Genomic DNA, 24,810 nt, shown 5'->3' with positions numbered 1-24,810 from the left:
TCCGTTGTAAACTGTACTTACCAGTTTGTCCTTCTCTGGCAATTGTTTCCACACCTCAGCCAGTTTTTTGCTCAGTTCCCCAAAATCTAGCATAAAAGAGTAAAAAAAAAAAAAAAACAGAAAGAACCCAAAACAGTAAAGGTTTAACCATAAACAAAACAGACGACTGATAGGAGCAAAAACTAGGAAAAGGGTCTTGAAGATCAGATTTAAATAGCACAAGAGTCTTTCAGAAAACCAAACCAAACCCCATCACTTTCCTTGATTCTTTTGTGGAAGGAAGGGGCTGTTTTGGTGGCCGTGAGACAGGCTCAAATTCTCACATGTCTACTCTCTAAGGACTTATTCCTTAAGCATCTTTCTGGTGTCTTTTAATTTGATTCCACGGAACAGGGCTTATCTACTTAAGTTAGAGAAAATATGTTATGGAGAATTTGACTGATTAAGAGATGTTAGAGTTTTACCGAATTTCTGAAAGCTCAGAGACAAAGAAGAATTTCCCTAGAGCAGCTCGGAAGCGATCTGCCAGACGTGTAATGCTGTGCTTCCACATGTAGAGCGAGGTCGTGCTTTATAAAGCACATCTGTGTCTTTCACGGTGCTTCAGTGTGCCTCACAACAACCCTGGTGAGCAGGTTGGGAAGCTAGTTCACACATTGGGCAAATGAGATGTGCAGAGGGTACGTGACTTGTCTAAGGCCTGAGGTGTAGTGTGCTTCTCACCTCACTAACTTCCATATAGAGACAAATATGAACAATGTAATATGTCATCTCACTCCGACTCTATACTGAGGGCAGTTTAAGGAAAAGGTCAACTGTAGAACCTTGGAAAGAAACAACTGCGTATTTATGTACTGTGCTTTATGGACGGGGTGAACTAAGACAAAATCTACAGTGACTTGCACAACTGAGGAAAGAAATGAGATTTGTGTTCTTTTCATACTATGGGAATAAGTTTGCCTGCTGACTGGATTAACTGCACTGCTTCAGGGACACAGATGGAAAGTAAAAGCACTAAAGATGAGAAATGTTCTTACCTATGCCTGGATGGTCAGCCACAATGGTTACACGATACTCCTTACAGAACACCTGGTAGGCCGACATGTTCTTCTTTTTTGGCTAGTACCACATAAAAATAGAACAGGGTAAGACTTAATTAGAACACAGGTTGAGCAACCTTGCATCTATGGGAACAAAACAAAAAAGATACCTGCACTTTTCCATCAAGAGTGCTAAATTACTAACCAGCTTTCCTAAACACGATAATTAATTTTTAATCCATGTTACTTATGACTCAGAGATGAGTATCAGTTTTACTTTAGAAGGTAAAATCCACATGCTAAATTAATTTTAGATTTTTCAGGTTGTTGCAGCTACTTGATAATTATTTGTAACGCTCTTCATCCTTTCTACAAATGTTACATATTTCGGTTAGAATTAAGTGCTAAGAAAATCTTTACCTCTCCTTGGGTGTCTAGTTTTCATCTTCTTTGAAAATAAGAACCACATAATTTCCCTTTGCTTTGGGGCCAGAAAATCAAGAGCTAAATTTTGTTCATATTGTTCCTCTGGTTTTGATTTCTAATCTTAAAATTTTCCTGATCCTGCTTTGACCGTCACTTGTAGTTTATCGTTATTTTATTATTCACATTCTTGTGGTCCAAGGTGAGAAGTAAATAACTGAAGACAATTCTTTGGTACTTAACGTAAGATGAACCTCTTTCACTTCAACAAACTGCTTTGTACTACCTGAAATATGTTTATTCTTCACTTATGACAATTCCAAAAGCAATGCATGATTTTTGAGAAACAAAAACAAAATGAGCTTTCAAAACCAGTTCAATGAGGGATATATAAAACAAAAGATACTATATATTACTATGCATCCCATTTTACAATTATCCATAGACTCAGGAGAAAAGAGCTTTCCTACCTGAAAAGGTGCATTAGATATCACCTGTTCAAATCTCTCATTTTGAGGATGAGAAAGGAAACTTAGAAAAATAGTGACTTCCCTGGGTCCTGCAGCTATGCCAGTTATAACACGAGAATGGCTACAGCCTAGCCTGACCTCCAGGGCTATGCATTATGGGCCAAAGAAAAAAAATATGTTTTTAACAGAAAAAATTACTTTTCAAAAGAAAAGATTATCCGTTTGTAACCATTATCTAATAAACTGAGATGTCTTCAGTCTGGCTTTCCTTACAACCTCATCTGTAAGTATCAAAACATGATGATCAGTCCTCCATCGCCTCCCAAGATAGTCCTTTCTGGTCCTGCACTTATAATGACATTAACGGTTGGTTGGTGCTTTAAAAGCTACCGGAAACTTCTGTTTGCCTCAAGAATCTGATTTTACAACCAAAACAAACCAACAAACACAGTCCTGTCTTGTGACTTCAGAGTTGCACCTTGTTTTTAAATGAAGCCTGATCACACACTTTATTCACCTTAGTTCTTTTTTTAAAAAAATTATTTATTTATTTTTGTTTGCATTGGGTCTTCGTTGCTGCGCACGGGCTTTCTCTAGTTGTGGTGAGTGAGGGCTACTCTTCATTGCGGTGCACGGGCTTCTCACTGTGGTGGCTTCTCTTGCTGCAGAACACGGGCTCAAGGCGTGCAGGCTTCAGTAGTTGTGGCACGTGGGCTCAGTACGCGGGCTCTAGCGCGCAGGCTCAGTAGTTGTGGTGCACGGGCTTAGCTGCTCCACGGCATGTGGGATCTTCTTGGAACAGGGCTTGAACCTGTGTCCCCTGAACTGGCAGGTGGATTCTTAACCACTGCATCACCAGGGAAGCCCTCACCTTAGTTCTTAATGTTGTTTTCATAAAACAACTATCCTCAAAGGCCAAAGACTAGCCAAAACTTATGACAGTAAAGAAGCTGTGTGATGTCTCAGACTTCAATTCCAAAAGGAATTCTGAAACCATTTTTGAAGAATGGAAACAACCCTGAAATGTCTTCCAAAGTAAACTGCTTTGAATGAGATAGCACTTCTCTGGCTATGAAAATTATGCCATGTTTGTTATAAATTTAGCTTCAAAAATTTTAGACTAATCTTTTAAAAACAGCTTATTCATAGGCCTGACATTTGGCCATAAAATAAAACCTGCAAGGAGTTTTAACAATGTTTTCTCAAACATGATATAAGACTATGAAAAGTCAATGCTCTCTATTCCACAAGGCTATCTACAGCTATAACATAAAACTGAACCTACCTTTACAAAATTAATCACAACTCTTACCCAATATGTTACATCCAAATCCACACAGTGAAGAAAGGGGTTCCTCTCATAACTCTTATAAAGGACTTTATTCAATTATGTAGAAAATATACCGGCATTTATTGAGTATCTGTACTGGGTACAGTGAGTAGTTAAGAGGATGAGCTTTTGGAGCCCAGATCTTATTCTAAGGCAGTCAAGCAGCATAAAATAGTGGAAAACATGAGATGTAAAGTTTGAAGGCCCACCATTTTTTCTCACCATTTTAGCTTCACCTTATACTAATTATCTGATCCTGAATAAAACGCATGAGAAGTGGATTGTTCTCTGACATGTGATATTTAAAAACAAAATTTTGTTATTTATTTATTTACTTATTTGGCTGTGTCGGGTCTTAGGTGCAGCACGCGGGATCTTCGTTGCGGCATGCGGGATCTTTTAGTGGTGGCATGCAGGATCTTTAGCTGCGGCATGTGGGGATCTAGTTCCCTGACCAGGGATCAAACCTGGACCCCCTGCATTGGAAATGCAGAGTCTTAGCCACTGGACTACCAGGGAAGTCCCCTGACATGTGATATTAAAAGTATTTCAATGGCAAAGAAGGAAAAACAGAGACTAAAAAGAAGGAGACTGCAAAGGAAAGAGAAAAGAAGTAACCCACCAAAGTATTCTGCCATTCATTTCTTAATAAATATTTACTGAGCATCTACTATGTGCCAGACATTGGGAATACAGCCAAGAACCAGACACATAACCTAACAGAAAAGACAGATAAATATGTCATAATAAAATGCAACAATATTATAGGGAAACTACTGGGTGTTACAGGAACATGTATGAGGAGCACCTCACAAATTAGGCAATTGAAGAGAGCCTCTGGAGGAAGTGACGTTAAATGTACATTGGAAAGCTGGGTGGAATTAGCCAGGTGAAGAGTGGTTACGGGTGTTCTAGGCTCTTAGAGTGGTAACACTCATGAGAGAGAGAAGTAGGAGATGATCTCAGAGAAGCACGGAGTGCTTAGAGACGGATGCCTTGTAACCTGTATTAAAGAGTATGGACTCCATTGGAAAGAAGTGATGCAAGTATTTTAAGCAAGAAGTCACATGGTCAGGTTGCACGTTAGGACCATGGAGAATGGACTGGAGCAGAGCAACAGCGGAAGCAGGAAGCCCGATGGGGATTGGGGGGCTGCTGCAGGAGTGCCCAAGAGGGATGATGAAGGCCTACAGCCAAGACAGTGGGGTTGGAGAAAGGCAGATAAATTGAAAGGGAGGGAGAAGTGACAGGATTTATCAGAAATAATGTGAAAAAATGGAAAGAGCCTGGCCTTTGGAGGCCGACAGAGCTAGGTTAGAATCCTGACCATACTATTTACTAGTTACACAAACTGCTTCATTTCCCTGAGCTTTAGTTTCCCTGTCAGTAAAACTTGGTTAATACCATTCCCAGAGGTGGGAATTAATCAGCGTTTGGCACTTCAGTAGGTACTCAGTCATGTTATTTCTGCGGTAGGCAGAATTCCAAGATGGCGCCCAGGATTTCGGCCTCCTGGTGGACACACCCCGTAAAATGCCCTCCCCTTGACTGTGGGCAGGACTGGAGAATATGATGGGGCATCACTCCCGTTATCATGTTATGTTACATGGCAGAAGGGAATTTGCAGATGTAATTAAGGTCCCTAAGTGAGCTGAATCTGAGTGAACCCAAAGGGAGGTTATCCTGAGTGGGCCTGACCTTACCCAGTGAGCCCTTAAAAGAGGTGAGACCCAACAGGAGACACTCTCCTGTTGTTGGCCTTGAACTTGAAGACAACAAGGTGCCATGAGTTTTACAATTGCAAGGGCCTGAATGCTGTCAACAACCTGGAAGAGGACCTCCAGCCTCAGCTAAGAACCCAGTTCTAGCCAACACCTGGATTCAGTCCTGTGAGAGATGGAGCAGAGAACCCAGTGGAGCCCTGTCTGGACTTCTGATCTACAGAATTGTGAGCTAATAGATGGATATTGTTTTGAACTGCTAGATTTGTGGTAATGTGTTATGCCACAATAGGAAAGTTCCTTTCTATTCCCTCTGTATTTTTCAAAATAGAAGTTGTAGCATCCAAAAAGCTAATACAAGATTTTTTAAAAATAGAAATTCTGGTGAGGGAGGATAGAGTGAAATCTTCTGACCTAAATCAGACAAAGAAAATAGCAGCAAGGCCTTTACTTTAAACTTTCGTTTCAGTAGTAAAGGTCCTATTTTTAGCATTCTTCTGGTAAAGTTAGTCATGTTCAGATGCCACGCAAGTGAGCTCTGGGTGCTGCATCGCCTTTATTAACTTAGTAGCAGCCTCACATCCCCAAATGCTCTAAGTGATCCAATCCTTTCACATCCCCCTTTACTGGGCCCAAGATAAAATGAGGTTGCATTACAAAGAAAGGCATGAGTTCATATAAGTTCTGTTTGGCTATGAGAGAGAGACGGAGAGAGGGAGATATGGATTGATCAGTCTGTGTGGTTCTGCTCTAAGAACCCATTCCTTGGAGTGTGTGTGACAGCATGAGATCGGCTTTCCCCAGGCAGTTCCTGTATGTCTCCCTCAGTGTGTGTAACTCGCTACCCAAGTGTAATTCTGATGTTTGGAGCTGACATAGTTTAAAAAATAAAATTATGAAAAAATAAATAAATAAAATTATGGCTCTTTAACATATACCAATGACTTCACCTGGCGAAGAGAGTAAAATCCAGGTGCACTGGGCTGACATTCTGTTGGACTGAGCAACTGCTGGCCTTCATCGTGGAGCCTTCCTAAGGGATTTTCAAGGGAAACTCTGACAATTTTCACCTTATGTGCTGACCTTAGAACCTAACCATTGTGCTCTAAGATGCAACTCAGGCCTGTGGATCCAAAGTTTGGAATTCGAACTTAAGGGTTAAATTTTTTCCAGGGAACAGACATCTTTCTACATTAATAGTTAGAAATAACACAAATAATGATCTCGAGACATCAAAATATTTCCAAGTGACTCTAAATGCAAGGCTAATAACTGCACCCTAGACTTTCTAGTGCAAGAAAACAGTGTGGCAAGTGAATCACAGTAGTTACATCTGGAATAACATGGACTCTCCTTTAACAAAGTGTTAATATTTTAAAAACTTGGATACTTTATTACTAGCAGCAAATGACTAGCAACAAATCCACTTAAGTGTGACTCACAAAGTTGTAATTTTTACAGCCAGAACTTCTTTTTAAATGTTTGAGGATACGTGTCACAATATCAAGACCTTCTAAGAGCAACTTTTTTTTTTTTTTTTTTTGCGGTACATGGGCCTCTCACTGTTGGGGCCTCTCCTGTTGCGGAGCACAGGCTCCGGACGCGCAGGCTCAGCAGCCATGGCTCACGGGCCCAGCCGCTCTGCGGCATGTGGGATCTTCCTGGATCGGGGCACGAACCCATGTCCCCTGCATCGGCAGGCAGACTCTCAACCACTGCACCACCATGGAAGCCCTAAGAGCAACTTCTTAATGCCCTGTTTAAAGCAGTCACGCTGAATTCTTTGAGATCATAGAACTCTTTGAGAAACTGATAGAAATCCCTCTTCAAGCCCATCTATGAACCTATAGCTTAGGTTTAAGAACCTATTTTAGTTTAAAAACCTATTTTAAAGGATAAAACATCTGGGAATTAAGGCAAAACATCATTTATGAATCTTCAAAATAAAACTTGGCTTTCTTCTGCTGATGACAGGAACCCAATCTCTTCATTGATGTTAATACTGTGTAGGAGACACTGTTACCAAGGCTTTACCTATAGAAACTCATTTAACCCTCCTAGCAACCCTACGAGGTAAGTTCCATCATTCCTGCCATTTTAAACATGAGAAACAGATCCAGAGTCATTTACCCAGCGAGTGGCAGGGCCACCATCTGATGCTCCTCTGAACTAACTTGACTCAGATCCCTAAATGCAATCTGGCTAAAGGAAAGGGTGACAGAGCAGTAAAGTTTTCACACCAAAGCTTTTATTTTAACCATTCTGAATGGGAATCTATTTCTGCTCTCTCTCATAATACACCACTGAATATAAATTAAACATTCTTTCTGGGTCCTGTAATCAGAAAAATCTGGGTTCAAATTCCTGTGCTGCCACTAAACAGGTGTGCATCCTGGGGCAGGTTATTTCACTTTGAGCTTATTTCTGTGAAATGGACAGGATAATACCTACATCTCATTGGGTTCCTGTGAAAATTCACCAATACACCATAGGTAAAAAACGTAGTGCAGTGCTTAGAACATATGAACAACTCAGTGAGTATAGCTCTTATTATTATTGTAATTTACTAAAGCCCCCTTCCTGCCTTCCACATGGTTACTTTTAACCTGCTGGTTGGACCTCCTGTGGTTCTCTGAACATCCTATGCCCTCTTGGGCCTTCACATGAATTTCCACTCCCTGACTGGAATACCTATTTGGCCTTAAGTTTCAGTTCAGGGCTGCCTCCCCCTGAAAGCTGCTTGGATACCCACAGGCTTTCCCTGGCACTCTGCACCCACCTCTGCTGAGGTTCAACACTCTGAATGCTTTCCAATCCCTTACTACACACGGAGCTCTTTGAGAGCTAACACTGTACCTGATTCAGTGCCTGGCACAATGTAAGTGCAGAATAAATATGTACTGAATGCATAACAAAGTCTCAGAATTGTGTGTGAAAAGGCCAGTACGCACATTCATTTGTGTTACCTCGTCTGCTTTTCACAACACCCTCGTAGGTGAAGTTCTACGAAGAAAACAACGGGGTCAGAATGGTCCCCTGACTCCTCTCCAGCTGATGTTCCTTTCCCTGGTGCCCACGACATGCTCCAAGGAGCTGTAGGAAACTTGCTCTATAACACCTGCTTTTGGTCCTTAGAGACCCTGTTTTCTTTCTGGTTCTTAACTGCTTTCCAAATAGGTGACAGCTACAGAGTTTGCTTCCTAAAAGGTGGATGTTAATATTAAAAAGCAAAAGAAAACATAAACAAGAGCCCTTTTGCTTAGTCGAATATGTGAAATGAGTGCTTGAAAAAAAACTTTTAAAAAGATGTTTTCAAGTATATTTTATATTTCCGAAGAATGTGGGATGAAAGCAACAGTCGTTGTTAACAGCAGCTACTGACTGAGCCCTGCCCTGTGTGTGCCAAGCGTGCTACGTGTACACCTAATTTAATCCAAATAACCCCATTTCACAAGTGAGCAGAGAAGCGAGGAAGCAATCTCAAGAGAACAAGGCTAGTAAGTAGCAACAAGAACAAGAACCAAGTCTGCTGAACTCGAGTCCAAGCTTTCCGCCCCTTCATTTCAACATCTGTATGCTTCCATAGGACAAATCTCAGACACCAGTGCACCATGTCAGTCTCCCTTACCCTAGAACCTACTTTTAGCTTTGTCAAAGATTGGTTGTGGCACCGGGTAACCGTCTCTTAAGTTTTAGAAAGGCATGTGCTACAGTGGAAAGAGTACAGCCTTGGGGTTAAAGAACCTCCATTAAAATTCTGGCTCCATGTCTTTTCTTCTCAGCTTCCTGCTCTGTGAAAGGGGGCTAACAATACCTGTCAGTCAAGACCCCTATGTGTGCAAAAATGCCTCAGAGAGCCTGGCACATAGCAGGCTCTCAGAGATGGTACCTCCTGATTTGTACCACTTATCGCTACTGTTACTCAGCGTCAGTCTTAACAGAGGGAGAATTTATGTAACACCATGACAAGTCTAGTTATCTCTCAGAATTTAACTTTTTTTTTTTTTTTAATTTATTTATTTTGGCTGCGTTGGGTCTTCGTTTCTGTGCGAGGGCTTTCTCTAGTTGCAGCGAGCGGGGGCCCCTCTTCATCGCGGTGCGCGGGTCTCTCACTATCGCGGCCTCTCTTGTTGAGGAGCACAGGCTCCAGACGCGCAGGCTCAGCAGTTGTGGCTCACGGGCCCAGCTGCTCCGTGGCATGTGGGATCCTCCCAGACCAGGGCTTGAATCCATGTCCCCTGCATTAGCAGGCAGACTCTCAACCACTGAGCCACCAGGGAAGCCCTATCTCTCAGAATTTAGTTTATTAAGTAGATCAACAGCAATGTCTGAGTGTGTCAGGCACTAGGCCACTGGGCCAGGCTTCATTTGCTTAGAGGAAATGAGAACATTCTGGAAACACACAGGTAAGTGAAGGCATTCCTCTGAAGTGGCAACGTCACAGATTTTAGTTTGAGTGGAAGTGAATGGGCTTTTACTGATTTAGTAAAACCAAAAGTAAGGTATTTCTGAAATGTTACCATATCCTGCTCCTCCAACATAAACCAAAAGCTCCCCACTCCAACGGGATGGTCTTAAAGCGGAAACGATCATCAAGGTATCACCATATGATTTCTCTCTCCTCCTGGAAAGCAGGATTCAACAACAAAGAAACAAACAGGCAAACAGAAAAGCTAAAAAAACACTCCCTAAATGAAACTCCACACTGAAAGTGTCACCATTCACAGGGGAGAGAGTCCAATCTCCCTTCTTTGTATCAGTCAAAATTCTCCAGGAAGAGTCCCCCACTGCTGCCTTCGCTTCTCATTCTCATATGAACTCTGCCAGCCTGGCTTCCATTCTCCCCACTACACCTGAACTCCTGTCTTCTCAAGCATGAGCCTAATCTGTTCTTGAAACTGTCCTCCTCCCTCTGCGATGCTAAGCCCTCTCAGTGTCTCCTCCAGCACCACGGCCCCTCTTCCAACCCTGGTTTCAGGTGGTCCACTGAACTCTAGGTCTCGCATTTCCACTGCTCCCTGGGAAGTCTACTGAGATGATGACTGTAACAACTAACATGTATTGAATGTTATTTAGCTAATGTGCCAACACTGTGCAAAGCCAAGGTTCCCAAACTTTGTTGGTTCATGGTTCCTGTGTGGGTCTTCACGTGGTACGTGCTTTTTATCACAGCAATCACTGAAAGGAATGGAACATAAAAAGACGTTGAAACTGTGAATTACTTTGCGCTAGTAGTTCATGAGGTACCTGACAGATGGCAAGTATGACTGTTTTTTCTGAAATGTTAATGCTGAAAAAATCTAGTGGTGCCACTGTGAGTCTGCTGTGGCGCCCCAGAGGGCCTTGGCACACCGAGGCCCTGAACACCTTCCCATGTATTACCTCACTGAACCCTTAACAACCCTACCAGGTAGGTCTATCATCATCCCCACGTGTAGATGGAGAAGTCATGCAACTTGTCCAACATCGCATAGCTTCGAAGTGGCAGAGCCAGGAATGCAGCCCAAGGGGTCTGGCTCCATAGCCACGCTCTTAACCACTTAGCTATGCTGAATCTCTAGATGCTTATATCTTGGAATCTAAACCTAACTTTTCTTCTTCTCCCAAACCAGCCATTCTCTTGCTTCTCTATTTTCATTGCAGTCTTGGTCACAGATTCTAGGGTAGAAAGGGCACACAGAGGCCTCCAGCATTTCCACCAGGGGGCTCTCTGTGTGTGCTCACTGCAGGCAGAGGGAATGCTATTCCTGAAACCTTCCGTTCTATCTCTAGGTGGACTTTCAGATACTATTTTTTTTTTGGCCGCACTGCTCGGATTGCAGGATCTTAGTTCCCCAGCCAGCGATTGAACCCGTGCCCGTTGCAGTGGAAGCGCAGAGTCCTAACCACTGGACTGCCAAGGAATTCCCTCAGATAGTTCTTTTTTTATACTGAAACAAAACCCAGGATTTAAAAAATTTCTTTATTTCTTTGGAAAGGATTTTTTTTAAAGCTCCATGGAAATTTTCAGGCACAGGTCAAGTTTAAAGAACATGGTGTAGCGCTTCCCTGGTGGCACAGTGGTTGAGAGTTCGCCTGCCGATACAGGGGACACGGGTTCGTGCCCCGGTACGGGAAGATCCCACATGCTGTGGAGCGGCTGGGCCCCTGAGCCATGGCTGCTGAGCCTGCGCGTCCGGAGCCTGTGCTCCGCAACGGGAGAGGCCACAACAGTGAGAGGCCCGCGTACCGCAAAAAAACAAAAACAAAAACCAAACCATGGGGTATGTCCCATAAATAATCTGTTGGCTAAATAAATGATTACATTCGAAGTATCAGGTTTCAGGTTTGGACAGTCACAGTCAAATACTGATTCATAGTAAGATTTTTTGCTATAAACTGAAATTCACTTTTCACTAGCAACTGCTAGCTGCATGGGGGAATTATAAATAAGTCCCTACCCTTGAGGAGATTATAATTTTATCTTGCAAGCCACCCAGGTTCAAAACCTTAAGGGACATTTATATACTCATTTATGTTTCTGGCTCCCCAGAGCCAAGCCCAGCTGCCAGATCTTGTCAGTTTTTTCTTCAGAGTCTTTCTTGAATCAGTCTCTTCAATTTTATTTCTATCAGGCTTTCATTACTGACCTCCGACTATAATAACCTCCTGGGTGATCTGCCACAAGTCTCTCCTCGGTCTAAGTCACCAGGTATAGCTTCATCATTTTATTCTTAAATTATCATTTACAGCATATTTAAACTCTGCTCATAACCCCAAAGTGCCCATGGCCAAATCCCTTACTTTGGCATTCAAGATTCTTTACCATTTGCTTACAACCTACCTTTTCGATGCTATGTTTTCATCCACATATTCATTCATTTGACATGTGTCACAAAATGCTTACCAAGGACACCGAGGAGTTGAAGGTAATAACATCAAGGTGGCTGAGAGTCCCTAAGGAACTAAAACGCCCTCAAGGAGTCTTCAGTAGGGGAAATCGAATATATACAAAGATGAATCCAATATAAGGAAGACAACAAGTGCAGCAACTTCCCATAGCAAGGGTGTTATGGGAATTCAGAAGTTAATTATAACTGGAGAGTCAGGATGTCTTAGGGGAGGTGGCATTTGACTGCATTTTGAAGGGAAGGCAGGCCTTCAATATGTGAAGGAGAAAAAACAAGGGGAAGAAGGTCACTGCAAAATACCATCCAAGGAGTGGAGCTAAGACGGTAAGGAACAAGTATGGTCCCCACACAGTACACGCAAAGCAGACTAACAGGAGGTAAGGCTGAAGAGGGAAGTTTCGGGCTAAATCACAATTATGAATGCTTGGTCAAGGGTTTGGACTTCGATACTTATTCATTCAAGAAGTATTTACTGACTTTCTACGATGGGCCAGACTGTGGGTTAGGTACCAGGGACAGAGTAGACAGCAAGACAGACATGATCCCGGTCCTCCTGGAGCTTATGGGTCTAACATAAAGGCAGTAAGGATGCTCTGAGGATGCTGAACAGACAACTGTCATCATCAAAGTGGTCCTTAAGTTCATTCTGGCATCAGAGTAAGATGAATTTTGCATGGGGGAAGAAATGGAAAGGGGGCCATTTATTACTACATTAAGTAGTAATGTACTTAATGAGAGGGATGAGGGAGGGATGAGGCAGTGGTGATAGAGGGCATAAGGGTGTGGAAGTTATTAAAGAGGAAGAGTATCAGGCCCAACAGCTGAGTGGAAATAGTGGAGGGTGTGGGCAGGGAAGAGGGAAATGTAAAAGTGAACCATAAGGTTGGAAAAAAATCAGAACAGTGGTTGGTTTTAGGGGTGGAGATTGACTGAGAAAGGGTATGAGAAACATCACTGGGTATCTGTGATGAGGGTAATAGCTGTATCTTGATAGAGGTTTGGTCACACAGGTGTGTGAACTTATCAAAACTCATCAGGTGGTATACTTAACATCTGTGCATTTTACCATATGTGAATTTTACCTAAAAAAAGCCCAGAAAACAAGTATTGAGCTGAAGTTAATGATATGCAAGCTGAAGTGTTTAGGGATGTGTATGTGACACTTACAACTTACTTTAAGATACATTAACAAAGATAAGATGGATTGATGGATGGACGGATGGATGATAAAGCAAACAGCAAAATGTTAACTGAAGAATCTCAATGGGTGGCATATGTACAATTCTTTCAATACTTTCTGTTTGAAAAATTTCATAATGAAGTACTGAGAAAAATAATCAGCATATAGTTTTTAGTTTGGATTGACTGGTAGGACATGTGGACTCCAGAAGGAGATGGAGGAGGAGATGCATGTTTAAGGGTCTGGATGATGAGCTCCATTAGTGACACATGGCTCTGAGGTAGCCAAGGCACCCAGGAAGAAATATTTATCAGACAGTTGGAAACATAGGACTAGAGTTCAGCTGTTTTGCTATGTTGCTTCCTAAACCTCTCTCTGCCTCCATGTGTTCCCTTCTGCTGACAATCTTTTTCTTCTTTAGAGCTTTCTCTGACCACCCTGCCCTCCTCCCATTTAGCACTGTAAGATTAGTTTACGGCATTATCATGTATCACTAGAATGGAAATTCTTGGAATAAACAGACTCTTACACAGGATATGTACTATTTCATGAAACAATTTTGGAATAAACAATGAATAAAACCCACCCTAGTATTGGACTGTTCAGTTCTTGATGCTCACACTGATTCTTAGCTCAGAAGGTACAGTTAAAAAAAAACAAGATGCAGCTTTTTCTTTCTGATCTGTATACTTGCTTAAAAGGCACTCCTACTAGTGGAGAAAATCACTTGTGACTCAATTATAGACTGAAATGAAATCGCCAATCCCATATTCTTAATATATTTGCTCTTCTCTTTCTTAGCTGCCTTTCTTTCAGGTTTTACCTGACATTTAACTTTGCAGAGCAAAGGAAGAAAATGGTTGTCCTTAGGTGGCAAAACTATTATTTTTTTTCTTTCTACTATTCTGAATTTCTAAATTTCTAGAAAAATAATATATTACTTTGGTAATCTGGGGAAAAAGTTTACCTTTTAAAGGAAACCTGTAATGACACAGTCATCAGCCCCTGTACTGTAGTACAACTGCTAGAAAATTTCTTGAGTTGTGAGAAAGAAATCAAACCAAGGCGGCTGATCTCTCATTCCCGTCTCCTCAACAACAGTGAGCTCACTGAGGTCAAGAGCTGTGTCCTCCTGCCCCTCTTTCCACCTCTTAACTCCTATGGTAGCACTGGGCTTGGCACACAGGAAGCATTCAAATGGTGAGAGCACACACGTTGGACACTAAAAAGAATACCAGAAAGTAGCCAACACCAGTTCGTGGGAAGCCGTTAGCTTATTTTGTTAATCGGTCATCATTCTAATTTTGAAAATCTATTTTTCACAATGAACTCACAGAATGAATACGTTTTTATCTCTCTCAACTGCCTCAGCCAGACAGCGCTGCTGAGTGAAAGAAATTGGGTTTGGCTCCTTCTGTGAATTTTAAGGGCCAGTTAGAATAAGCCTCTGTATTTCTAAACCTATGCTTGGCACGGTGGGAGAACAACTCTATTAAGAAAACCCATGAATAATTAAGGTCGCTCCTATTTTATACCATTGGTAATATTTTCTACTTTATATCATTCCAGCAGGTTTACCTTGCTACATTCCCAGCGGTTCATCTGCTTAATTCCAAGTCCACTTACTACTGTCAAGGAAAAACCTGTTTCACCTCCTACCCTGCATCATACTTTAAAAAATGCCTTACCTTTTCTCCTCTGTCCCTCTCTTTGTCCTTCTCCTCTCTCTTCTTTTTTTTCTCACTGTGCCCATCTGTGTGGAGGCCAGGAAGCGGTGGGGGAGGGGCGGCTGCTCCAGTGTACGGGATGCTGGGCGGAGGGCCGGGCGGCGCTGGGACCTCTCCCACTGCTGCAGCGGGAAGTCCCGAACTTCTCTTGGACTTGGAGTGTCGCCTCTCTTTATGCTTCTCCTTGTCCTTCTTCTTCTTGCTCTTCTTTGACTTCTTTTTCTTCTTGATTTCCCGGTAAGAATCATCGATCACTAACTCCCCTGCCTCTAGCTCCCCGCCAGAGGAGGAGTCTGATTCTACTAGAATAGGTTCAAGCCCTGAAAGATCAAGGTTAGCACTGTGGGATTCTGGGAACTGGGAGGCATCAGACCCACAGCCTTCAGGGCCAGGAGACGAACGTGAGTCTGAGGATGACTTGTGCTTCTTCCGGGCTGTTTTCAGAAAGCTCTGTAACTCATGTCCTAGGAGTAAAGCACCTTGCTCATCCCGAGCTGACTTCTTAGAGGATTTTTTCACAGTCGCTTGTTGAGAGGGGTACTGAAAAGACTCCTCATCAACTGAGCTGCTTCCCTTCTCCTTTGGTGAGAGAATAAGTTTCATCTTTAACCCATCAGGCTCACGAAGGGTCAGCGTCTCTGTGTTCACATACAGTGGTTTCATTTTTTTGGATTTGTGGGAACCACCATCCTCCAGGGACAGCTCCCCACTGCTTCCGCTGACTTTCTTCCTGTGGTGTTCCTTTTTACTCTCTGAATGGCTTGAAGAACTGGAGGACTTTTCTCCTGTCTTTTTGGAAGGCTTGGTGCCTGTTGCCAGAGGGGAAGTGATCGCTTTCAACAGGTCCATAGCTGTATCAGTAGATTGCGGGCTAGACTTTTTCTTTTTCTTCTGTGACGACTCCAAAGACGAAATATCTAGAAATAATAAAGAGAAGTAATTGTCCATTTGACAAAGCAACTTCCAGCAAGTTTCCTCTCTCACCAAAAACACCCAACTAAGATGAGGAAGAGGCTAACAGGAATGATTGGAGGGGAGGCCCTTCAACTGATTCCAAACATTCAGAGATGATGCTCATGTGCTTCTTGGCTTGGTAGATTCTGCCTCTGACCCTGGAGACAGCTCTTGCCACTCAAGTTGTTTTTCTTCACTGAGTCTTCACAAGCAACCAAAGAGAGCATACCCAGAAGAATGGACCATAGCTGCAGGATTACGAGTAGTTACAATTTAGATTACACTGAAGACAAAGCATCATTTGTTCCTGTGTTCAGGACAAATCCATTCTAGGAAAGAGTTAGTCTTGTCAGCTATGTGCACAATATAGCTAAGAAAAACTGGTCTTGTGAGTGGATACGCGCTGGATTGAGAAGTAACCCACAGGTGCAGGCCAGAGGGCCCAGGACTACATATGGCAAAAGGGATGCTAGACAGCAATGGGCACAAGATAAGTGGATGATTGAGGGGAGAAGGAACCTGGTACCTGGTGTATCACAAATGAAGACTGTTCTTCTATGCTGAATCCTCCAAAATACCAGCCCTCCACCTCTCTCCTCCTTCACACTGGTTTATCGGCACTCAGAACAAGAACCACTGTCCTGTTAAATAGGCCACTGAGTCAGCAACATCTGGATCCCTTTCCCCTACCCCGACTCCAAGAACCAGTGATGTGTTTCTCCCGCCTGTTGCCCCTTCCCATCCTTACCTCCATAGTAGTAATCATCAGAGGAGTGCTTCCTCTTTTTCTTGTGCGTGTCCGTCCCCAAGAAGTAAAGTTCACTATCCTAGAATTGAAGAGGAAGAAGAATTGAGCAATGGATAAGATGATGAGGCAAAGGCAGTTTGGAACCAATGTTGTTTTCTGATGATTTCTGACTTTGGAAAATAAAGTAAAACACAGGAAATAGTGAAAATAGATGTGAATGATGTTTATTTTTCTTTTTAAATGTTTTTCAAAGAAACCTCTTTCTTCAAATACTAGGAAACATGATACGAAACAGTTTAAAACTTTCCTAATTCAAATGTTTAGAATTTACCTTCAACTTCTTCTTGGAAGAATTCCTGACCTGAGCAGCGATTTCTTCCTCTTCCCTTAAAAAATCTTTGTAAGAACGTTTCTTTTCTCGTTGGCTTCGGCCAGCAGCTAGCCCTATGTCCTCAAAGCTGTGATCACCATCAAAGCAATCTGAGAAGCACAGGTTCATTTGGGAAAGGAAATGAGAAAGTCAAGTAAGTCACAACCATATCGCCACATATGAAATGCAATAGTCCCTTCACTTCCAAATTAGAATCATGTTATTTGGTAAGTCCACTGGAACACAGGGCTAGATCCAAGGGGACAAGAATATGTCTTGATGACTTGGCTGCAAATACAGGAATCAAACATGAAGAAACAATGCTTCCACGCTATGCAAAGGCCCAAGGTGCATCCTTAGACATGGTTTCTTAGTTGTGATTTGGCAGGTGGACACAGACTTGCAGAGGTAAGGCTGAAAAGAATAAGGATTCGTGTGCTGTGCTGCTCTGTGGGTGTCCACTGTGTGACTCCTATCCTCAGACTCCTGCACACTGGAGCTGGCAAGGACCACGAGTGCTGCAGGGGATCACCCCAATAAACTACAGAGACTTATGGTTCGGACTCTTGTGTTGGAACCCTGTCCTGGTTTTCGTTTCCATGGGCCCAGTCTGGGGATGACGTGGAGTTTTACTAGTGCTCTGGATCATCACTTGGGAGTCCAGGCTGTGATGGCCAGTCCTGGTCTCTATGTCCATGGGCTGCAAGGATTGAAGAGGACACCCCCTTTGGAATGCTTCTCAGGTTAAGGGGTCATACCTTCTTTCTTCACGGAGTCATCATAAGCCATGGCGGTCCTGCCGGGCCTTTGAGAATGGGTCCCTGTGTCCAGGCTCCTTCCCGTCTACAGGACCAGGTCTGAGAAACAAAGAAGGAAAACCCTCCTGTAATGCGAAATCACTGTGGAGAAGCAACCTTCCAGATGGAAATGCGTAGTGATCCAAGGGCAGCCTGGAAGGGCAGCAAGGAATAAAGGAGTGTCTTGTCACCTCCTCTTTCTGTTTGTAAATACACTAGGGATGAAGCTGTAGGAAGTGCATTAGGCTTAATTTGATTTGATTCATGAATTAAAGCTGTTGTTTGGGGAAGTATATAAAACACCTCCTATATAAAAAAATACTTCAAGATTAATGAGAACTTCTGACATGCCAACAGGTCTGACAACACTGAGACAGGGTGAAAACCGACATTAAGTCAGAGGGATAGGTTCAATCACGGTTACAAAATGCACAGATAAAGCAGGATGCAGAGGAAGACAGGTTATACCATGCATTCAAGACCACAAAATCCTACCATTTGAATCGGTGAAAGGCTAAAATCTATTGTATTGCAATTTAAACAGAACTGATGAGAACATGATAGTGATATTAAAGATCTTGAGAGCATACTTTTTTGGTATGCATTTTGTTGGGCTCTCTGAATTTGCTCAAAATCAGAGAAGTGTAAAAGTAGGCACACTTCTTATATTAGTTGCCCACAGAACAGCTTTCAACTCTATCAAGCCTTTCTTAAAGGCTATAGGTGAAAATAAGGAGGAATTGTCATCTGTACACTGGTGATGAAATTTTCATCATTATTAAGATTTTCACTGATTTGAAGAACTACAAAAATTTAAATGTTCTAAATATTGTCTTAAATTTGTTAAAATTTTTTTTTTTTTTGCGGTATGCGGGCCTCTCACTGTTGTGGCCTCTCCTGTTGTGGTGTTGTGGAGCACAGGCTCCGGACGCGCAGGCTCAGCGGCCATGGCTCACGGGCCCAGCCGCTCCGCGGCATGTGGAATCTTCCCGGACCGGGGCACGAACCCGTGTCCCCTGCATCGGCAGGCAGACTCTCAACCACTGCGCCACCAGGGAGGCCCTAAAATTCCTTTTTTGGCATTCAAGTTTATACGTCCATTTTGACTTTGAAGATGACAAGCCATGAACTGCACTCGAAGGTAAAGTTCTTCAAATAATTTTAGGACAGGCAATGTCACAATTCCCGCAGGAAAAGTTTTTTCAGGAAATTTAAAAATTATATACTAAATATATTGAAAATGTCCTCATTCAGTTAGTGAAATGCTTAAAAGTTGATCTGACTGGTTATTTACTTAAATTTTATTTTACCTTCACCACTATAGTGGGGTTTAGAAATGCTGAAGGACACTTCAATGAGACATTGCCAGTCCCTTCAGGAAGGTATGGGTAATAGTGAAGTATGTAACTTGTGGGAAAGAAAAGATGAATTAACAAGGGAAAATTTCATAAGAGTTACATTTAAAATAAACCAAAAGAAAAAGGCCTATTTGCACAAGTCAGATAAGATACAATGCACAGATAATGCCTAAGTTGAAAACAGAAAGAGAAGTATTACCAAGAATGATTTACAAGTCAGATTCAGAAACATAAAAAAGCATTTCTCCACTTCCCTAAGAAGTGGAATGAATGAACTTGGTCAAGGTAAGAGTGAAGAAATGAACTGGGTTATTTTACAGGTAATTGGAGAACTATTTACTCAAAGGGCTTTTCACAGGAAATGAAGGTGATATGAGGTCAGGTCTCATGTAGAAACTACGAGGAGGCAAGATACTTAATATAGCCAGTTTTTCATGTTCCAGCATTAGGCATTAAACTTTCTCAAATAGAAATTACTGTCATCCCCTGTCCACCCAAGTGGTGTAACTCCACAAGGGGTTAGGGGAGGGGATCATCATAGGGAATTATATCCATTCACTTAAAAATAGTACATCCACTCACTGGCACTAAAGTAGTGAGCTTATTAGAAGAGTATATGGATCCCATTAATCTTCATAGGCCGATAATGCCAAGAAATACCACATTTGAGACCTCAGCTTAAATGTTTTTCATGATAAATGGAGTTTGGCAAAGAACGTTTGAGAAATAATGGGCAAAAAATCTTAAATATTCAACATCATCAGTGTGTCCACCAATCTGTTGTCAACAACAAAATGCTCTTCTGTATGACGCAAAGGCAGGTCCTGAGACTTATAACCAGGCCTTCCCTTTGGTAACATCAAAACTAACATAAAACAGAGCTGAACAACGAACAGTCAGAATAGGAGTTAAGTACCTCTGAAGACAGTATGAGAAAGAAAACAACGATGTCACTTGACTGTGAAAAAGTGCTCATGGTCTCATAACTGACTGCTTTGAAAAACAGCCAGTGGATGAAATAATTGTAAAAGGGAACAGAAAATTAGGAGCTGATCCTCAGAGGCACAGGGCTGCACAGAAAACATGTGCTGGCTGTCAGCATTATGTATTAGAATTAGGCCCGCTACTATTCAATTTTTACAAAGACATGGAAGAGCACTTTATAACTACAAGATTAAATAACCGATAGTAAAAAATGAACAGGGCCTGAAGGCAAGTCTAATTCAATAAAGAACTGGGACAGCCAAGAGCTTAAAAAACTAAGTTTAGACACAATGGACTATCTCACTCACAGCCTGGGCAGACTGATAGACCCTGAACTTCTGGGTTCTTTAAAAGCAGGATATTATTGCAGCCCAGAGGTTAGTTTTGGTTGCTGACTCATAGAAGAAAGATGAAACCAGATAAAGAAGTCTCAAGCAACAGTGTGGAAGAAAGGCAGAGTTAGGGCAACATTTATATAAGATCAGACGACTCCTGTGATATTCTTTCCAGGTCTTGAATATTATCCACGATAAATGCAGAGTCCAGGGTTAGGCAGCAGATTGTCAGGATTAATGAAAATGAAAAATATTAGGTTTGATATTCACATTAGAAAACAGAAGCCATAATTACATTAAATGTTGGCAAGTGTAAAATAGGTGTTAAAGCTCATTCTCCCGAATTCCACAAATTTTGGAGTTTACAGAATCCAATGTTGTCAACTTCAAGAGGCAGGGATAATTTTACAATTATGTTCCTCTCAATGGGCTAAAAAATGACAACAGAAGTAAAAGTTCATTAGTTAAAGCTGTTTATGGAAGTAAGAAATATGCCATCATAAAAAATGTGTACTTTTGAAAGGTGCAACTTATCAAATGGCTCTCGTGGGACTTTTCTTCAGGAGATGAAAAAGGAGGCAGAGCTGCTCTTCCACTTGTAGGTAAGTACATGCGTGATGTTCAGGCTTTGCTTTTAGAATTATCAAAGGAATCAGGGAAAAACTGAAAATCACCAGACACAGTACTTTGTTATTTTGAAGGTCCAAATTACAAATACTGAAAAAAAAAAAGTTTCAGAAGGTGATTTTTTGAGGTCATCTGAGCCCCAGCAATCACTAACAAGCCTCTTCATCCCAAAATGTAAGTGTGTATTGAAAAAGACAAAGTAAACCTCGGAAACGGGGCGGTAAGCAAAATCCTGAGACCCAGGTCCAGTCCAGGAGGACAGCCTTGCTCAAGATTCCGTGTTCTCTTCTTCCAGCACTTCTTTCAGGAACTCAAATTGCCAGGGCAGGAAAAGGAAGATGCACATCCAGCTGTTGCCAGTTTCTGAATTGTTGTCGTTGTTGTTACTTCTAGGATAGGAGCAGGGGATGTCTTCTCATTTTCGTCGAGATCGCCTCCAATCTCAGAACCCAGCGACTCCGAATTCTTGCCACTCCCTTCTCCACGAACCTACCTATGCAGCACTCACAGCCCCTGCCAGCTCTGGGAACTGCAGAGATCCCGACAGCCTGGGATGGGGACTGAACCCTCACTGTAGTGCAATTGAGCGGAACCACGACGACCTCACAGAGCGGCTGACAACACACATTCCCAAAAATCCAGCGGTACAAATTTTGACAAGCCTTGTCCAATCAACGGGCTCTAGTTTGGATTCAGTTTTTTTATTTATTCTGCTATGGGGGAATATAGTCAGCCATCAGGAGGCAGGGAGATAAATGGTTCTCTTCTGCCCGACAGAAAATAAAGTGAAATCTACAAGTACCAGCTTTGGGGGGAAATGGGCCTGGATGGAGAAAAACCCACTCGGAAGGTATGTTCAAACTGGGTCGCACGCAAAGAGTACACACCACACCGGGTTATTGCTACAAAGAGCCCCAAGGACCACCGTCTTTGTGGTCCCCACGGCAAACCAACAGGATTCTCCCGGCAGTTCTGCAGCAACAGCTAGTTCAATAAAGCTGTGCGAAGGTGCGAAGAGGAAAAGAGGAAAGCTCCTTGCATCCTCTCCTGCCAGCCGCGGCCCCGGCCCTCCCATCACCCGGCCCCCTCGCCCCTTGACAGCCCAGGGACCCTGCGTCCCGGGTCCTGAGCCAGGCGGCCCCACTCGGGTTCCCGCGTCCCGGTGGCTCCCGGCGCCCCCGAGGGCGGAGACTGACGGGCAGGGGGAGGGGCGGCCTCGGCCCGCGGGCCCCCGGGGCGGCCGCACGCCCCCTCCCGGCCCGCACTTTCCCGCCTTCCCCATTTGAACAGCTCCCGCCCGCCTTCCTCCTTCGACCCGCTCCAGCCCCTTCCCGGGGGCGGACTGCGGCCGCTACTCCAGTCCCCGGCTCAGCCCCTGGGCTAGGCCGCGACGGGCCCCGGGCGCCCTCAGGGCGGTGTCGCGGCCCGAGGCGGCGGGTGGTGGCGGGGCGGGGCCACTGCCGCCTGGGGGTGGGGGCCCAGCTCGGCCTCGTGGGGGCTCCGCTCGCCGCTACCTTCACTAGGCTCGCTCGGATCCCGCCTCAGCGCCGCCGACCGCCGCCATCTTGGAGAAGGAGAGAAAAGCGCGAGCGGCCAGGGAGCCTCAGTCGAGCCCAGAGCGCAGACTCCGCTTGGGAAGGGGAATCCCGTTGGTGCAAGAGTGCCGAGCGCATCGAATGAGACGCTGAGCTTGCTGAGCTCCGGAGATGTCCTGTGGTGAGAATTTGCTCTGTGCCGGGCTTGGGCTAGAAGTTTTACGAACACGATAGCATTTGATTCTCACTGCATCCCTGTGAGGTAGGTTTTGTCACATTTTATAGGTGAGAAACAGGCCCAGAGGGAGGGGTTAAATGATTTGCCCAAGGATACACAGGTAGTTGGAATGGGAGATAGATACTACTCCCAAGTCTTCTGAGTCTCAGTGAAGTGCTCTTTCCAAAAAACTTTGCTATTTCCTTCAAGATATTTTTATACAGTAATTCCTGTCTTTGCAAAACCTAGACCATGCAGATTAATAGCAGTGGTGCCTGTCTGGAATTTAGCGTCTACATTTGGGTGTTCGGCATATTTAGGGTGAGGTGGCAGAGTATATCTGTATAACAATGCACTGTAAAATAATTTGCATGGCACATCATCTGCATTTCTCCCCATAAATTATTTGCATTTAAAAGTTAGAAACAGTCTTCAGAGAAATGAAGAGATGCTACACACAGGAGAGAAATTTTTTTTTCTGTTTTGCTCTGGAAAATTTAGGCCAATGGGTAGAAGTTACAGTGTGCAGATCTTGGTTCAATATGAAGACGAATTAATTTTTCCAGAGCAGTTCAATTACGTTGGGCTACTTTTTAAGGTAGTGAGCTCCCTGTCACCAGAGGAGTCCAAGCAGAAGCTAGTGTCCTAGTTTCTGTAGAGCAGAGAGGTTACAGATATAGAATGGCTTCTCGAGTTGTGAAACCCATGAGACTCTACGCAAAATTATGTGTTTGTGCACATGTGTACTTTTCTGGGGTTTTGACCCCATCAAAGATTAAGAACGTCTTAACTAGTGGGCTTTCCATTCCAGAACTGACTCTTGGTTCAGTGATGTTTTCACCATATTATGCTCTCTTGAGACAGTGTTGAATAAATTCCCAAAAGGTAAACACAAATAATAAAAAACTAGCATCATGACCTTCTCCTCAGCCCCTATCCTGCTCACCAAAAAGACTGGCAATGAGTTTCACCAAAAGGTATGGGATGGCCCTTCTGGAACACCTTGCCTGACATTAGGCTTCTCAGCTAGGTATTTAAGAACCTCAAGAATGTATTTCCCTCTTGTTCTTTAGTACTGGTCAGGATGTTCTTAGTTGTATGTGACAGAAACCCAATTTAAAATAGTTTACCAGAAAAGGAGAATTTATTGGCTGGCATTATTGAAATGCCCAGTACCTTCAGGTGTGGTTGGATCCAGGGAGGGACTCAAGTTTGTCTCTTGACATCTCTCTTTGGTGCTTTCTTCTGAGTTGGCTTTATTCTTAGACTCCAGGTGGTGACTGCGACAGCTCCAGGCTTTATCGTCTTAATTGCTAGCAATGTCCTTGGAGAGGAAGTTTCTTTTTCCCATTTGTTTTGGTAGATATCATGGGATTGACTCTTCTTTCCTGAATTGGATCATGTGTCCAAACAGAAAGCAACTGGTATGAGCAAAGGTGTGGGGTATGCTGATTGGCTAAATTAGGTCACATCCTCACCCCAAAAGTAGGTCAGGCAGAACCTAAAGGGAAGTCAGACATTATTGTCAGAAGGGTAAATGGGTGCTAGGTAGGCAAAAACCATAGCTGTTTGCCTAACTGTACTACTAGCTTGGACCTGAATGCCTCATGAGTCCCATTTGTCCCATTCCTTCTTTTATCTCACCTGAGGATGGGCATATCAAGTTATTGCTCATCGTCACCTCCTGAAGACTGGAAGTTGGATCGCTCCTCTGTCTGTTCTCTCTGTTAACTTGCTCTTAGTCTTACATCACTGCATGTGCATTCATTCATTCATTCAATGAATATTTATTGAAAACACAGCATGCGTCAGGCACTGCCCTAGATGTTGGGCATAGAACAGGGAACAAAGCTGAGAGTCTTTGACCCCTTAGAGCTTACATTCTAGTTGGCTTGGAGGGCAGAACATAAAAAAATAGGTACCATGTTAGATGATGCTTAAAGGTAGAGAAAAGTACCTGGAAGGGATACCAGGATGGGGTGGAGGTGGTAAGGATTGTTATTTAAAACAGTGATCGGGAGAAGCTTCTCTGATGAGTTGTACACTGGAGGCCATCTCATCCAGAAGTAGGTCAGTGTGGGAGCCCGGAGGTCATAGATCCTGG

The 24,810-nt window shown here is 43.2% G+C and overlaps 1 protein-coding gene and 1 long non-coding RNA gene across 6 annotated transcripts in view; one reads left to right on the top strand and one right to left on the bottom strand.

The window, feature by feature from the left end:
• Positions 1 to 22,567, bottom strand: part of HMGXB4 (HMG-box containing 4) — a 31,642-nt gene extending 9,075 nt beyond the window's left edge. For 2 of the 4 annotated variants that reach the window (XM_004286198.4, XM_033417319.2), the window contains exons 1-7: positions 22,469 to 22,538; positions 17,612 to 17,710; positions 16,815 to 16,963; positions 16,484 to 16,562; positions 14,743 to 15,698; positions 1,038 to 1,119; positions 22 to 86 (exon numbers count right to left, since the gene is read on the bottom strand). In XM_004286198.4, the coding sequence (XP_004286246.1) occupies positions 22 to 86; positions 1,038 to 1,119; positions 14,743 to 15,698; positions 16,484 to 16,562; positions 16,815 to 16,963; positions 17,612 to 17,642 (1,362 nt within the window). In that variant the 5' untranslated portion in view covers positions 17,643 to 17,710; positions 22,469 to 22,538. Of the gene's footprint in view, positions 1 to 21; positions 87 to 1,037; positions 1,120 to 14,742; positions 15,699 to 16,261; positions 16,377 to 16,483; positions 16,563 to 16,814; positions 16,964 to 17,611; positions 17,711 to 22,468 lie in introns of all 4 variants that reach the window. The other 2 variants (XM_033417320.2, XM_033417321.2) reach the window with 2 other exon arrangements.
• LOC117199005 (uncharacterized) overlaps positions 21,924 to 24,810 on the top strand; it is a 132,369-nt gene continuing 129,482 nt past the window's right edge. Inside the window, exon 1 of one of the 2 annotated variants that reach the window (XR_004480182.2) lies at positions 21,924 to 22,751. This is a non-coding gene — a long non-coding RNA (uncharacterized LOC117199005). The remainder of the gene's footprint in view (positions 22,752 to 24,810) is intronic. The other variant, XR_007470111.1, reaches the window with a different exon arrangement.

The sequence above is a fragment of the Orcinus orca genome, chromosome 11 (genome assembly GCF_937001465.1).
Source record: "Orcinus orca chromosome 11, mOrcOrc1.1, whole genome shotgun sequence".
Lineage (NCBI taxonomy): Eukaryota > Metazoa > Chordata > Mammalia > Artiodactyla > Delphinidae > Orcinus > Orcinus orca.
Note: the sequence above shows the minus strand (reverse complement) of the source record. Positions and strands in the feature narration are given on the sequence as shown.